Here is a 16,971-nt window from a genome sequence, read left to right as displayed (position 1 = left end):
TAGGAAATAAATGGTATATAATAAAACGCTGTGTTGTAATGATACTGCCATCTATAGAATCCCTTCTTATGTTGATACCGTAGGACATTTCGTTGATTACTTAGATTTAACAGGAAATTTCGTCTTTCAGGGTAGGTTATTTCATCCTTTACTGTTATATTCTTAGGAAGTTGTCTTTGAAGACGTGTTAATTAGTGATTTATGGAGTTTTTCATTCAAACATTTTCCAGAGGCGAGATGAGAAAAACAATCTTCAATTTATGTTAATGCATAGCATAATTTAATAATTTTTCAAAAGAAAATAGTCTTATATTATCGTGAATATGAACTATTTTTCATAAAATGTTATCTTCTATAGTATGCATATTAATGGATTAACCTTTTTTATGAAATATATTGTCTTAAAGGAATTTTAGATCAATTCTTGGTTCAAGACATTTTTTCATAAGAAAATTGTCTGTGAAGGAATAATGGATGAATAGATGATTAATGTCCAGCTGCAAATATAACATGCATATTAAGGAAGAAAATATAGTAATGCAATATGACTATGAACCATGCTTAGTCAGTGCTAAAAATTTTAATGCTTTCAGAATAAGCTGCTGTTTTGATATTGCTTAAACTTTATTTTGTGTAACCTAACATGTTCATGTGCCTAGCCTGAGTCAATCTTTAGTTACCAGTATATCTTAATGTTTTTAAGTCTCTCTTATATTCATGTACAGTTCTAATTGACTAAGTGCAGATTTATAGCTTGACATACTGTTAAAATTGAGAATGGAAATGGGGAATGTGTCCAAGAGACAACAACCTGACCAAAGAGCAGAAAAGCCCAAGGCCACTAATGGGTCTCCAACACAGGGAGAAAATCCCGCACCCGGAGGCAGGCCTCAGCTGGCCCCCAGACAAAAATGTGCACCATCCCAGCGAAAATGGACGTCACACTAAACTTTGAAACATATAAATGAACTAAAATTAAAAAAGCATACAAGACTAACAAAGGCCAGAGGCTCCTGACTTGGAACTGGCGCAAACATGTGGCAGGGTTAAACATGTTTTGTGAGATCTCAACCCTCCCCCTATATCTCTAAGACACTTATCTATTATTGAAGACTATATGCTGACATCAATGGGTTTTTTTTTGGGGGGGGGGGGGGGGGGGTGGAAGGGGGATGGTGTCACATTGATGTATTTCTCACATCTCATTTTATTCATAAAATACTTTTTTCCATGAAGGATCATGATTTTTCTACCTTGCAAGTCCACAAAACTAGTATAGCCTGCATTTAAGTGACTCTATGTGGATATAAAATGTGGCAGTATTGTGTTTAAACTAAGGGGACATAAATCAGCGATTTTAATGTTCCTGCATTTTTTTATGATGACACATGATTACCTCGAGTTTTTGTTCAATATTGGTGTACTTGAGCATTTCTTTCTCAATAAATATCCCTCTAAAAAACTACTTAATCATATAATTTTATAAAGTTCGTAAAGTTTTCAGACTTTTAAAGTATTATTGAACTTTGTGATGTAATTTTGATTGTTTGTATTTACCATACATGTAAACAAACATCTTCATAGTCATTCAGAAGACCTACCTGGCAACTATATATGTACTTAATCTAAAAGGATAAAGTTTCAGGGTCAAAGGTTTGAATTTCATTATCGATCACGTCCCATTATTGGTACCGTTCATTCTGAAATGAACACACATTGAATGTGATATTTGAGTAGTCAGCTGATAATTTATTAACTGTCTATTGATAAATATTTTAGTTACCTACTTAATTTAGGATCAGGATAGTTCTTGTCTATTAATCATAGCTCCTTGAACACTTGACAAAAGGGGCCTCCTGCTAATGTGTAATGTAACTACTCTATAGAACGGTCAAATAACCTATGACAACATTATGTTTCATAACTTGTTAATAAAAGAAATTAAATACTATTTTATGTTTGAATATTATATTTGATGTGATTTGTTAATTATGGATCTATTATACTTCAATCAATCATGAAACTTACATACACATAAAATTTCATTCATAATGTACGTTTAAAGAAAATTTCAATAAGTTTTATCAATGAAACATATTATAATTTGTAATTTATTTGTATGAAAGATGAGAATATACATTAAAGATTATGGGAATATAAACTTTGATTTGTAACCTTTTTAAAACCTAGACAACTGACCGATCATGCATAAACAATAAAAAGCCATTTGAACTTTAAAATCTGACAAGAATTATTGATATTTAAATAGAATCACTATCTATATTAGATTTCGACCTAGACTTATTATTTATACTTATTGTGTATTTCCTATGACAAGTTGGCTATCGTCCATACGGTCTCAACCTTGATTGTATGCCTACTACTTTGTACATTTGCTATAATTTGTGATCAAGGACAAGAATAACAATGGATTATGTGTGATAAGGAGGGCAATTATTGACAGAAAATGGACTACTTTTAGGCATTATTACAGCCCATTATTTAACTCATTAGGGTAAGTTATGGTGGTTTTAGATAATGTAGGAAATGTCATTTGTGGGAAAAAGTGTTACTGACAAGGGCATAGTAAACATACGGGAAGATAACTTTGTGTCCTGGCTAATGGCTGAATCGTAGAGAACAGTTTTCAAAATTTGGGGTAAGATGAATGTCAATATTCAAAAGAGAGTACATTTAATAGACACTTTCGGCATATTATGTAGACATACACAGTGCTGTTTGTTTCTTAATTATTGTGTGAATAATACCGTTTCCTGTAAAAATCAATATATTCTATAGGAATATTAAACAGTAAAAATATTCAATCTGTTCTATACTGAAATTATACAGGAAAATCATTTACAGTTACAGCAATGATATCAAAAATCTAGTTTTATAGCCTTTAATATTCCATTCTAAAGTGATCTTAAAAAAAATAAAAGGGTGTCAGTATGAAATTCATGTTTGGGGAGCAAAAAATAAATGATGTGATGAGACGACCTCCACTTTTGATTATGCTGTGTTGAACCATATCTGTTCAAAGCATTCCATCTCTAACATTCAACCCAAAAAATGAAGAAAATGTTAAAAGATACTTAAAATTGATAAGTACTGGTGAGCAGAACAAAAATCAAAATGTTACTGATACGAATATATGAATTTTCATGTGATAGACACGTTTCATTACAACCAAACATATGTTAACCAGTTTTCTTGATTCTGGTCAAGTTCAATTTGAATTTGCTTTCTAGCTATTTAGAAATTGATAGACCTGAAAATCGATATTGCTGATGAGAAATATTTTGTTTCAATTGATTTTACTTTATCCTGAGTTCAACCAGTGCAGTTTTAGGTTCTGATTCTATGGAAACAGAATAGTCTGTATTGTTTTGGTTGTAACCATAGAAATGAAATTAACTGCATAATGATAAATACTTATAGATTGTAAATTAAGATGTCAAAAAATCATTTTCATGTTTAACGTATGAATTCTCAAAATCCAAGATCTAAACAAAAATGAAAATTAGCATAGAGTCAGCTAAAATGTCTCTGGATAATATTAAAATATTTCATGAAAATCAAGTTCAAAGTATATGTTCATTATCAAGACCTCTAATAACTATCTAAACCCTGCTACCAGTTCATGTGCCTGTATCAAAGTCCAGAACTTTGTCAGTTATTGTTTTTATGCCCCTGTCGTAGCGGAGGGGGCATTAAGTTTTACCCTTGTCTGTCTGTATGTACGTCCGTCCGTACGTCCCGAAGTTGGTTTCCGTTCTCTAACTTTAGTTTGCCTCAACCAAATGTTGTGAAACTTATACACAATGCTTATTACCACAAAACACAGATCAAGTTTGAATTTTAATGGGGTCATTTTAACCATTCTAGAGTTATGCCCCTTTACAAATGGATAAATTGATGAATTTTTCGTTTCCGTTCTCTAACTTAAGTTAGCCTCAACCAAATGTTATGAAACTTATACACAATGCTTATTACCAAAAAATACAGATCAAGTTTGAATTTTGGGGGTGTCACTTTAATTGATTTAGAGTTATTCCCCTTTACAAATGGAAAAATTGCTGAATTTTTCGTTTCCGTTCTCTTACTAAAGTTTGCCTCAACCAAATTTTATGAAACTTATACACAATACTTATTTCTACAAAACTTAGATCAAGTACAAATTTGGGAAGCATCATTTTTACTGTTATTCAGTTATGTCCCTTTATAACTTTATATGATATGCAAGCGGGGGCATCATCTGTGTCCCATGGACACATTCCCCATTTATTTGATCATATATCATATCTTAGGGAACAACCATTTAACTTCAAGAGGGGGGGAGGTTTATGGTTTTTTCCTAAAAAAATATTCTGATCCCCAATTTGATGGAAAAAAATATTGTGGTCAAGCAGATGACCAAAAAAAATATTCTGAATCCAGATTTTCCCCATACCTTATAGTGTTAAATTTTGAAAAAAATTATTTGATTGATAGCGTCGAAAAACTAAAAAAAAATGTTTGTGCTTTGCGCACAAAATTTTTTTTGACTCAGACAAAAAACCATAAACCCCCCCCCCCCCCTTTTGAAGTTAAATGGTTGCTCCCTTATATTTTTTGTCATTTGGGATAAGTTAAATGGTTGCTCCCTTATATTTTTTGTCATTTGGGATATTTATACTGTTGATTGCAGATCTTGGATAGTTCCTGATAAATTTATTCCACAACCTTTTTATACTCAAGGTGATTAAGAAACTGACATTGTATAGACACATTGTTGAAGACTGTATGTGGAACTTTAAACGTCTTTGTTCTCTTTGTAAGGTTGCTGTCACATTGCCATCTATCAAAATCTCCTTTTTCTCATACCGGAATGTAAATGAGAGAGAAAAAACAATTGGATTGTGTTTTTATATAACTTTCAAGCACTTAATTCAATTTTTCACCTTATAAGTATACTGAAAAACCTTGCCAGTGTTACATGAAATATGAAAAATTTTCAAGCACTTAATTAATTGTTTGAATATACCAAATTAGTATTTTTGATTTAAGTTTCATTGCTTTGAAGTGTTGATTACCACAACAAAAGAAGGTATGAATATCAAATTTTATTGTTTAAAATTATTCACAGCCTTTCACTTCTGTAGAAAGTTATTGGAGCATAGATTTCTAGCTGTTAGATTATATATAATATGGGATAATTTTAGAAGTTTAAACTTGAATAATAGGATTCAGTTATACTCTATTATTTCAAAATAAACATGGTTGTTTAGGATTTAAAAATAAACACTGGCAGATATTATTTCAATTTCAAAACAGATATATGGATATGAATTTCAGATACAGGTCTGAATATGAAATTTGGTAAGAAGAACCTGTTTTCAACTAGCATATCTTGTTTTGTATTTGCAACACATACTATTTTTTTAATATAACACAGAACTGACTCTTTATCTGATTCCAGTAGGTCAATAATTTTGCCAAAGTTCGTAGTTCACATACAAATATGAAAATTCCTACATGACCTTTTGATTACTCTTTAGTTTCCTGTAAAAAAAACATTTCAGTTTGTTTTATGGGGAAATTATACAGGAAAGTGTTTCAGAGTTTTTATACATATTTGTAATGATACTTTCATCTTTTTGAGAAATACAGATTGCTACCGTGATTAGTGTATTCATCATACAGCGGAACTGATGGAATACATGTAATAATTGATTGTGAATTACTGTTGACTTTTATCAGTACAGATGTACCTGTTAGAAGTGTACTCCTCTTTATGGAATGCTAGACTTTGTATTACTAATAACTTACACATTATTTATGTTTTGGAAAGAACAAGTGACTGTTAAGAAGCGTATTTCTCAGTTTTTACAGAATTAGAGACTGTTAAGAAGTGTACTCCTCTGTATGGGCAGCCTGACTGGTGGGGAGAGGAGGAGGCTTATGACAAGAGTAAGTATTTAAAATCTCAGCAAATAAAGGGCAATAAAAAGTACATTAGTCATAGACAACACCATGGCCTTAAGAAAAGTGTTGAATACTGTGGATTCATTATTATTCGTTGGATACCAATTTTCGTGCATTTCGTGGTCAGAGGGGAACCACGAATTTAAATGTTCAACAAATTACTAATTTTCTGAAGGAGTGTATGCAGATCTATGCAAAACCACGAAATTAAATATCCACGAAAATGCAAGTTTTCTTCAATCCACGAAAATTGATACCCTCGAAAATAAATGAATCCACAGCAGACAAAACACTCAAAAAAATGACCGTAAGCTAACTAACTTTCCAGTTTGTTGCGGACGTTTACAGGATCGTGACATTGATAAAATGCAGAATCATGCAGCACACGAAAATTAAGTGAATTAAAAGAGTGATTTAATATTTTTTCAAATTTTACATGCTTTCCAATTTGTTTATTTAAACTTTTCCATAACAGTTGTTAAATGATTTGGTGTATTTAATTTGTTCTTTACGAATCAATTATTACTATTTACCTTCCAGTGCATGTTTGTTTACTTTCTATTATCATGGTTTTCCTTTGCACTTGCGCTATGCAGTGGCCAAAGTTATAATGAGAGGTCTCGTAGTTAAGGTCACTACATACGGAAAAACATTGGCGAATTGGAGTACTGGAAGACAATAATTCAATAGCAGTACATTTCTGAAGATTTTGATAAGTTAAAGGATTTTCTTTTACAAGAAAGTCCATATACACTTGTTTTATAGTAAAACTTAGCCATTCAAGTATACAAAACATATTCAACTCTTTCTTAATTTGTATCATATGACTTTAATAGCAATATAAAGGAAAATCAACAACAATTTGAACAAATAATAATCACCTTTTCTACCCATATTTTTGTGAAAGAATAATGCTGATATGTTTCTAAAAAAGATTTAGACCATTTTGCTAATTGATTTATTCCTTTCTGAGTATTGGGGGAAAATGGAACAAAATAATGAAATCAGTAATTTTCCAACAGCCAAATACAAATAAACAAGATTTTGTCTGTATGATTGAAGGTTGACCATTTTCTTTAATGTTCTCTAGTTTTCAGTTGTAATATATGGATTATATTCTCCTAGAAATTGAATGTTATGAGACATAAAGCAATTTTCCAAGGCTGAATTACACATAACAAAAACATCCAGTATATTATAATTTCTGGTTTCAATATCTAACTATGTAAATCAGTTTTACATCCACTTGTAAGAGAAAAAAAAATGACTTTCATTAACATACATAAAGTATATTTTAAAAATATGAATATTATGCAATTAAATTTATTTTGTAATAGCACAATATATTTCATAACAATTTATGAAGTAATTTATTTTATCTTTTGTTTATTTCCAGATTCCAATTCTGAAAAACCATCCAATTTAAGTCTTCAGAACAATGTAGGAATAAGTGAAAATAGTCCTCCTAGTGAAATTGACAATAGCAAAGCATCAATTTTGTCAAAAGACAGTTTAATATCTCATAAATCCGGTGAAATGGACACACCTGAGTCTCCTGAAAAAAATTCTGTCTCAACTTGTGCTCCCAAACCAGCAGATGGCAGCATTAGTATGGCTTTTACTGTTGAATTTGACGAAGAATCACCTAAAATGAATATTAGTGGGAAACTGGAAGATTTCATGCCATCCAAAGTTAGAAGAAGTTTCAGAGGTCGTACTGATAAGAGAGCTTCTAAATCATCAGAGGACTCTTTTAAAGAAGAGGTATATATTTTAGACTGTGTTACTAGATCTATGTAGCTAATGAAGATTTCAGTGAAAAAAAAAAGTTTTTCCCCTTTTAAATGAATTTCATATTTTTTTTTTCATAAGGGTATTGATGGCCAATTGGAAATGTACAGTCAGTTGTTCAAAGAATCCCTGATTTACATTTTTTATTGGGTTATCTATATAGACATATTTTACATGAAAAAAAAAAATTATTCCAAAAAATATTGCTGAAACTGGTCTTCACAGGGAGATTTTCAGGTTAAAAAAAATATTGTTTGGTCTAAGAATTGATACATACAGACTTGCCCTGTATATTTACAAAAATGGCTACTCTGGCACACTCAACCTGTGTAGTAACATTGTCAATTATTTGCTGAAGGTCATTGGTTTACCTATGCACTTTTTATTCCTGCATGGTTACTAAATGTTTGAATGTACATAAAAATTAGAACTTGACCGCATCAAACAAAGGTGCATACAATAAATAGGGCTAACACAGAATTTAAAATTATGTAAAAAAATTTACATACAGTTATTTCCCTTTGATTGAGAAAATCAAATTTATTTTATTCCCAGAAAAGTTCATCTCGGGGATCTTCACCAACAAGGAAGAGCTCATCAAGAGGATCATCACCTGCTCGACAGAAAAAGATAGATGAATTGTGGGAATCCTCGGAAAAGTCCAGAAAACCTATGCGACGAAATTCCAGTGGTGCTAGTGATTACAGAGAGGAATCTAAAACTAGTCATTCAATAAAAGGTGATATAATAATTCTTGTTTCCTAATAATTATTGCTTATTTTTAATATATATATTATGATATTTCTAAATGTGAATAAATGGAGATGTGTGATGTATGTCAATGAGACAGCAATCTTACATCACAACACAATTCAAAAGACATTAATTGGTCAAACTATGGTCTTCAACATTTGACAATGTCTATTTCATATGTAAAGCTTTTCATAGTTTTCAATTTAGAGAAGTTGTGAATATATTCAACTGAGACTTTCAAATATCTACCATCAAGACCAGATTCTTTCAAAGGACATTTTTCACAAAATTTTCTAAGAAGACTTTTGTGATACAAGAAATATTTGTTGTGTAAAAAATTTAGAAAACAAATAATTAATTTTTATCTTATTTAGAGAAACAAAGTTGTTGACGACATGCACTTTTCAGTTTGCCGTACTTAATTTGTGCAATGACTAAATGTAAAATGATGTGTTCTGTTCTTATAAATGTAAAGCAGTTCCACAATGTGACAACTAGTTCATGTTTAAGTATTTTATGTAAAATTATATTTTGATATCTTTAAAGATCTTTCAGCCATGCCATTAGGACTGAATTTTACTTTATTCTTTGTTTTATATTTTTTTTAGAGCTTAATAATCAGAAGAGAAAGCTTTCGTCGGGAGGATTAACAAGGGGGAAATCTTTAAAAACCAAAGAAAGTGAAGTAAAACTTGAACCTGAGGTGAACGAAAGTGCTTCATATTTGATAGATAAAATGTTTTCTTCTGGTACAACTAAATCACCATTGAAATCGCCTAAAAGTGATAGATTCAGTGAGCATGCTCTATATAGAGAAGCTAAACTGTATGAATTTGGCAAAGATAGTGCCAAGGATACCGGTACTCCCAAAAAAATTACACGTCAGCCTCTTCTTAAAAAAATACCAACAGAAGAGGAGGAGTCTGTTCCTGCTAAAATCATCCCTGTTGAGGCCCCTAAAAAACAAGAAGACAATGTTAGTGAATCAGGGACGTATACTATTGAGGCTGACGCTAAACCAAAAGAAGAGGAGGAAAAGGCTCGGGAAGATATTGACAAAGCATTCGGTATTACGGATAATTATCTATCTCAGACCAGTGCTGAATCTGGTATAAAAATTCAGGATACTGTAGAAAATGGTGATGTAAAATTAGAAGATATAGAAGACCAGATTGATGAGTTAGAGAAAGTTAGAACACGTGGACCAGAGGCTGAAAGCCTTGATGTCGAAGTCGGCAGTGATATTTTGACAGAACTCAAAATAGTTGAAGATGGGGTTAGTATATTTTGAAACTAGATGGAGCCCATACTTTTTTTTTCTCATCTCAACTGCTCTATACAAGGATTTTTTTCTCCACTTTCAAATTTAATTTTATGATTTTGAATATTTCATTTATATTTTAGCATTAGTTAATATCTACAAAAGATAAATAAAATCCTCCTTTCTTTACATAAGAACGAGTATCTAGAACTTTAATTTTGTTTGGCTTAATCTATTGATAACTGCACAAACTTACTTGCACTATCATGTATTTTCAACAAATTACCTTTACAAAGGTTACAGGTTTGTAATACGCTTTACAAACAAATCTGGGCAAATTTTGCACTGCATTTCTAAAAGTTCATTTCAGTCCTTATTTAAATCTAACAAGGACTTTGCATGAATCTGGCATTTTAAGTGTAAAATGAAGACATCCTTACGCATTAAGGTAGAGAGAAGTATGTTATTGGTCTAGATCAAAGTGTTATTTCAGAACATCTCTCCCGCTACTTGAACTTTTAGAAATAGTCGTAATGTGTATTTTTAGTAACTTTATCACATCTTAAACTTGATATTATTATTTCCTTAAAAATAAGCTTTTGATATTTAAGATCCGAATTCGTAGGCGAGCCAAGAGGCCAACATCATGGAAGGTATTATATGTACTTCTTTAGATTCTTTCCTTTCTCATTCTGTTATTTTGAGAAATTACAATATCCCTTCACATTTTGTTTAGTTTGGACAGGTTTTTACATCCAAATTTGATTTTTGGAAAAGGCTTCCAAGGATTTTTAGTTCATTTTATTCTGGTGAAGATTTTTTTTATATATTTAATGGTGATTTATGTTAATGCTAATCAAAGGTTACATAGGGTCAGATTAATTTTTATAAATACATCAGAATCTGATACAGATATATAGATATGGGTAAAGTATTGTACATGTACATGTACATGTACATGTACATGTACATGTAGTTAATCAAATGGTTTGTGAATGACTTTTATGGCCATACATTTTAAGTTCATCAATTTAATTTTGATTAGAAAATGATAGTCCTAAGCCCACTCAGAGTCAGATGATGTCTAGCTAGCTTAACTGACAGAGAATTTTTGCAATGTATGAAAATAGATATATTGGCAATGGCAAGAAAATATAGGCACAGTACAGTCCTGTTTTAGGACTTTTTAGAGATCATTGGACGCACAGTAGAAGATATATGTGATAGACTTGCAGGAAAAAATTAACGCTTAGTCATTGTCATAAGACAGAAAATGGAATTCTTTACAGGTGACAGAAGCCCATATTGCCAAGACCAATAGTATTTACCTGACCATTTAAAACTGTCCCCTACTGCAGCAAGCAAAAATTTATTTTTCAAATACACCTTTAAATTGTCAATTTATACTAGTGAGAGAAAAAAGTGTAATAATTGGCCTAGTAGTCTATCAGTATGTGTAACGTCAGGTTAAGTAAAGGTACTTAGCAACCCTATGTTTAAAGACCTTTAAATCTGTAGTATCACCGTTCTCATTGTACTACTTTGATCAATACTATCAATAAAACCTGATAAAATTAGAACTTATTTGTCATGTTAGATTTATTAAACTGGTAGATTTGTACCTACATAAGTAGTTCCTTGTATGTACCAAGTAACAAAATTACCTTTTCTTCAATAGAAGATTTGTAATCTAACCATGTAGTTTTTAGATAGGTGTTTAAAATGTTTACGTTCTTTTTTCAACTTGAAATTTTAATTTTAAAAGGGAAAAAACTTGATGTATGATATAGGCACTTGTCTACTATGTGTTTGTGGTTTTTTTCTGTTGGTGTGTTTGGTTGCTGTCTCATTAACAAATACAACACATTTCTTTTTTTTTTCATCTTGATCCCTGAAAGATAAGAAATTGTAGAAAAGTAAAGGTTCATATAAATATTGCAGAACAAAATTCTAATCTCTATGGTTGAAGCCTTTTGAATCTAATGCTTGCTCAGATGATGACTGCATACATAAGAAAAATGATGAGACTTAACTTTTCATAAAAAATCAAAGCCACCCTGAAGAATAATTTATTGACCCCCTTGAGGTTGACACCTTAAACTACCAACTTTCAAGCTGTCATACATTGTGGGTTAATGTAGTAGAGTAAATCATTCAAGGGGTAAAATAATTCTGATCACAGGTTTTGTATATCTACCAATCTTACTGTATATACCTATATTTATTATATATTATTCAGTAATTCAAAGTAACTTCCCCTGGCTACAAACATTATGCCTTCGTATACAGCATTTATAAGTACACCACAGCCAATGTAGATTTTGCTTTTTCCACTCGTCAACATTGCAAGTGGTTATAGGGTAGAGAAAATATGTACTAAACTTGTTCACCTTGCCTGCCTTTTGGGAGAAACACATTGTTTCTTTTGTTTTATTTTGGAAAACAATCTATTTTATACTGCAACTAGTTGTGTTTATTTCCTATATGTAGTAACAAAGTTATATTTTGTGCAATTTCAATTTCATCATGGATCACTTTTTCCACAATCAGGGGTTCATTTAAGGATGAAGATAAGTTTGAAATTTGTATTAAAATTTACATAGCTATCACTGTATTAATTTAAGTTGCAGTATAAAAACAATATTAGTCAATGTCAGAAAAATTTTAACTTTTTTGTATTCGGCACAAAACTGGGGAAGGGCTCGGTAAAACCTCGCCTTTCCCCAGTTTCTCATCCTCATACAAAAAAGTTTATATTTTTCTGACATTGACCTAATATTGTATATATAAATGTATGCCAAAACACATCAAAGCTATCAGGCCTATAAGCATGCAGATAAGCATTTACCTTCAATATTTGAAGAAAATAATATGAGTGGAGATGTGTTTACTACCTACTGTGAAAGATGAAAAAAGCAAACTCTATATGACCTGTAATGTAGATTGTAAAGAGTTCTATTTGCTAGTTCATTAAAAAGTATAGGTCATGTATGTCTGAATAGCCTTATACAATTATATATACCATGTAAACAAATTATATATAATAAGACAAATATCCACCAAAGATCAAAAGGATGAGACAGTGAATAGCCACTTAAATACAGGTTGTAAAATCATATAAGGTCAAATTGAAACCCTACATGTGTTAACCTATTTTCTTGTTAGTGTTCAGTTCCACTTGAATTAAATCAAGAGGTATTTAAATAGTTGTTAGGCATAAAAATCATTATTTCTTTGATGAAATGGCTGGCTTCATGTTACTTTATAGATATAAGAAGATGTGGACTTTACCCATATATTTATCCAATTTCCTCCTGAGAAATTTTCTTTTCACCACTTTACATTGTTTGATAGCTCTCCACTTGATAAAATTATATATTTGTGATAAAATTGACTACTTTCAAAGAAATCAGATGACACATGTTAGATTTCAGTTGTAACTCTTGTTTTTATTTGTTTCATGAGCTTAGAGCGCATTTGTTTCTAACCTAAACGATGTAAACAATTACGCGCGTACTCGTTTAATCCATTCGTTTCTGTCATTTTTGGTCAATGTTGACATCGTTCACATAAACGATGTACGCGCAAAATAGTAGCGTAGTTGTTGATCGTTTATCGTTGAGTCGTGTAAATGATACATTTGTTTTTGCATCTGTCGTTTAAATAATTACGAGCATGTGTTGTTTTCGCAAAGTTCTGGTCATTCATTTCCCGCACTTTTACCTGTTTGTTTACAGTGCGTGTATGTAATCTTTTTCTGTCTTACTACGCATGGTCGATAAAGTTCATTAAACGATGTATTTGTTTCTAGCAGCTTAACATTTACTAAACGATAGTCATCAATGACAAAATTTCGGGTTAGAACAAATGCACTCTTTTCTTAGTCACTTGAATAACATTTCTTTACACACAGAAAGATGTTACCATTGCAAACTTCTGTGTTGAAACCTGAGGAAGCTGATGACATTATCATACCATCTTAACATGTATCATGTCCTGTTATTACAATCAAATTCACCCTCTGGTTGGTCATTATGTAGCCATTAAAGTGTAGTCCTGTTCTTTTGTCATCTTTTATATTTAAATATCTGACAATTATAGTACAATTTACAGGTATATGGTTATAGTCCATAAAATTCTACACGAGAGTTTATAACAATATGGGTGTACAATAGATGTGTATTCAACTTAACTGGTGTTTATGAGTAGATATTTACTGTGGATTTAAACGTTTGATTTTTTCGATCACGAGCCATGTCAGTGAATTTTACTGTTTGTTTCTGCTAATGTCAACTAGTGTGGTTTTCTCCTTTGTCGTACAATTCCCAAATTGCCAACTTGATGTTTTCTGGAACTATGTTTATAACATAGTATGCAGGTAAATAACATTTTGCCCAGGTCAAGTCCCTTGAAAATCTTTCTGGTATTGAAATCATGTAACATAACCAAAAAGCTATTTTATTCTATCAACCATCCCGAATATGTTTGAAATATTTGCCACTGAATGTTATGCAAACAACAAAGAATATTATAAACCTCATTATGACTTAATATAAAGAACAGATATAAAAGGTCTGTTCTATTCCTTTGCTCTTGATTTGTGTCAAGACTCAAGTGCTTGTGTAATAAATTAATACTACATATAACTTCTTCACCAATGAAATTTTTAAAGTGTAATTTATTAGGACACAGAGACTGTACAGCCTAATTAAGGAGGAAGGAAGTTGTAGTTCTAAATTGATCATTACCAGTTATATCTAGTCTACATATTCAATACATTCCTGAGTTACATAGGATCAATATCAGCTGTTGTAGGAATATTTGGTATTTTTTATTATCACCATATTTTTCTCTCAAGTTTGACAGGTTTGTATTGAATTATTGACAAACTTTCTTTTTTTAATAAGCGTAGATTAAATAGGTAAACAATATATCAAGATACATTGGAATTTATTATATTTTACATATGAAGTAAGAAAGATAACTCTTGGTTATGAAATTCAATTGTTTTTAAATTGTAATGTTGAAATAGGGAAGATTGTTTTGAGATTAAGGACTTGGGATTTTCAATTTGTTTAATTTTTCATTTGAAATCTTTAGTGAAAGAGACACCAGGACAGAATATGAATTAAGTGTGGGAACCTTTGAGATTTTCAGAGACAGTCAGACATATTAGTTATACCTCAGCTCACTCGATTTACCCATTTACCGTGGATATGTTTTAGATATATATTTTATAATCTACCTTGGTATTTCCATAACAAAGAACTAGCACACCATGTGGATTTGATACAGTGGTTAATATCTTGCAATTGTAATTTTATCTCAATGCTTTTGTGAACGAGTTTGATGAGAAAAACACTTGAATAAATTTGTTATAGGAAGTGGAGTAACAACAAACTTTTAATGTAAGATAGGTCACCTGTGAATAACGACATTATTCCTCGGGGGAATGATGTTAGGGAAGGCATCATCTACGGCTTATAAGGTAAAATTTTTAATTTGGATAGTGAAAATGTTGAAAATTGAATATTACATAACCTTTTCGGGAAAAGAAACAGATTTAAAATGGTAATTTATAGATATTGATTTAATACAAAGTTAAGCCTCGGTTTTATTGACATTTTCGAGGCGTTCTCTTCTATCTTGAGAATTTAATTTAGAATCATTTAGATTTTTTTTTAATAATAGATTACTTATTTGTTACAAATGTTATGAGTAAGAGAGCATGCATGCGGAATTATAGAAAAACATATATGACAGATGTTACCAAAATGATTATTTTATGCCAGATGTTTGCCTGCAAAAACTATGGCTGCAGACACAACAAAGCGTTCAAAATATAGCTGTATATTTTTCTCCTCACAGATTTGGAATTTACTTATTATGTGTATTTGGTGTTTTACATACATGTATTAATGTTTGATGGATGACCTACAAACTAATGATTGATTGCTATAAAACATATCTCCATGACAGGAGAACATTAGTCATTCTCTCAAGTGTTAATTCATTATTATCACTTTGTCATAACTATATAATTGTTGTATTATTGTGATTGCAGACAGGGAAATAGACTTTCTATTAACCTGTAAAATATTGTGACTTTAGTCATTACTTTGACGTTACTTTGACCTGCAAAATATTGTGACTTTAGTCTTTACTTTGACCTATAAAATAGTGTGACTTGATAGTCTTTATATATTTTGACCTGTAAAATATTGTGACTTATCTTTACTTTGACCTATAAAATTTGTGGCTTTAAACCATGATATAGTCATCACACTGAAGACATGTAGATTTTTGTTTTCTGGTGTCATGACTTTTGTCTTTGGTCAGATTGGTAGTTATTTTCTTCGTTAATGATTCAAGAAAGAGTTTGTTTTGGAATTATGGAAAAGGTATATGAAAAAGTCAACTTTCAAATTCATGCATTTTCCTGTACATTTCCTTTGTCACAATGCTTATGTTGTTAAGTCACAGTAAGAACCTATTGTTCAATGACGTCATTTATGCCAGTTGACCTTGGGTCAACAAGTGTAACTCATTCATAGAAAACAACTTGAGATTGGTCTATAATTGTAGTCCCCTTGGCTCAAAATATAATCTGTTTTAAGTTTAATCTGTTTTAAAAATGTATTTAAGTAGAAAAGATTGCAGTATACTTTATCTTTATATGTTTAGAAGAAAACACTGATAACTGAGTTGATTTCTAAACATTATTGCCCAACATGCAATAGGGTAGGGTCATCATGTTTTTTCTGTCTTTGTGTAATTGCATCTGTCCGTCCGTCCCATATCAGTTTAAAGTTTTGGTAAAAGGTATTTTGCGGTCACATCAACTTGAAATTTTGTACACATGTTCATCATGGAGTGAACTGTTTGATATATATGCCAAATTTGGGTGTTGACCTAGATTTCACAGTTCAATGAACATTGAAAAGGAATAGTGATAGCAGGGCACACACATTCTTGTTAAGAGTATTTTTCTACAAGTATTAGGCTAAGTGTCATATCTGTCCAAAGATATGAATCTGACATTAATGTGAACTTACTAATAAATTATTACACCAGGGTTTATCACAAACTTGTCAAAACATTTACTAAATTTTATCATCGGTACAAGGACATCCTTCCTAAAAATAAATCAAAGTGCAGACATCTTATACGTTCAGGTATTTCACATCCCATCTTTTATG

At 31.1% G+C, this 16,971-nt stretch overlaps 1 protein-coding gene across 9 annotated transcripts in view; it reads left to right on the top strand.

Annotated features, from left to right (window-relative positions):
• LOC127698849 (centrosomal protein of 170 kDa protein B-like) overlaps positions 1–16,971 on the top strand; it is a 73,245-nt gene that overhangs the window by 38,025 nt on the left and 18,249 nt on the right. For 8 of the 9 annotated variants that reach the window (XM_052202540.1, XM_052202539.1, XM_052202537.1 and 5 more), the window contains 5 exons: positions 5,875–5,952; positions 7,364–7,731; positions 8,314–8,497; positions 9,120–9,787; positions 10,384–10,425. In XM_052202540.1, the coding sequence (XP_052058500.1) occupies positions 5,875–5,952; positions 7,364–7,731; positions 8,314–8,497; positions 9,120–9,787; positions 10,384–10,425 (1,340 nt within the window). The remainder of the gene's footprint in view (positions 1–5,874; positions 5,953–7,363; positions 7,732–8,313; positions 8,498–9,119; positions 9,788–10,383; positions 10,426–16,971) is intronic. The other variant, XM_052202538.1, reaches the window with a different exon arrangement.

Source organism: Mytilus californianus, unplaced genomic scaffold (assembly GCF_021869535.1).
Source record: "Mytilus californianus isolate M0D057914Y unplaced genomic scaffold, xbMytCali1.0.p SCAF_4, whole genome shotgun sequence".
Classification (NCBI taxonomy): domain Eukaryota; kingdom Metazoa; phylum Mollusca; class Bivalvia; order Mytilida; family Mytilidae; genus Mytilus; species Mytilus californianus.
The sequence above is the reverse complement of the archived record's forward strand: the minus strand, read 5'-3'. Positions and strand labels throughout refer to the sequence as shown.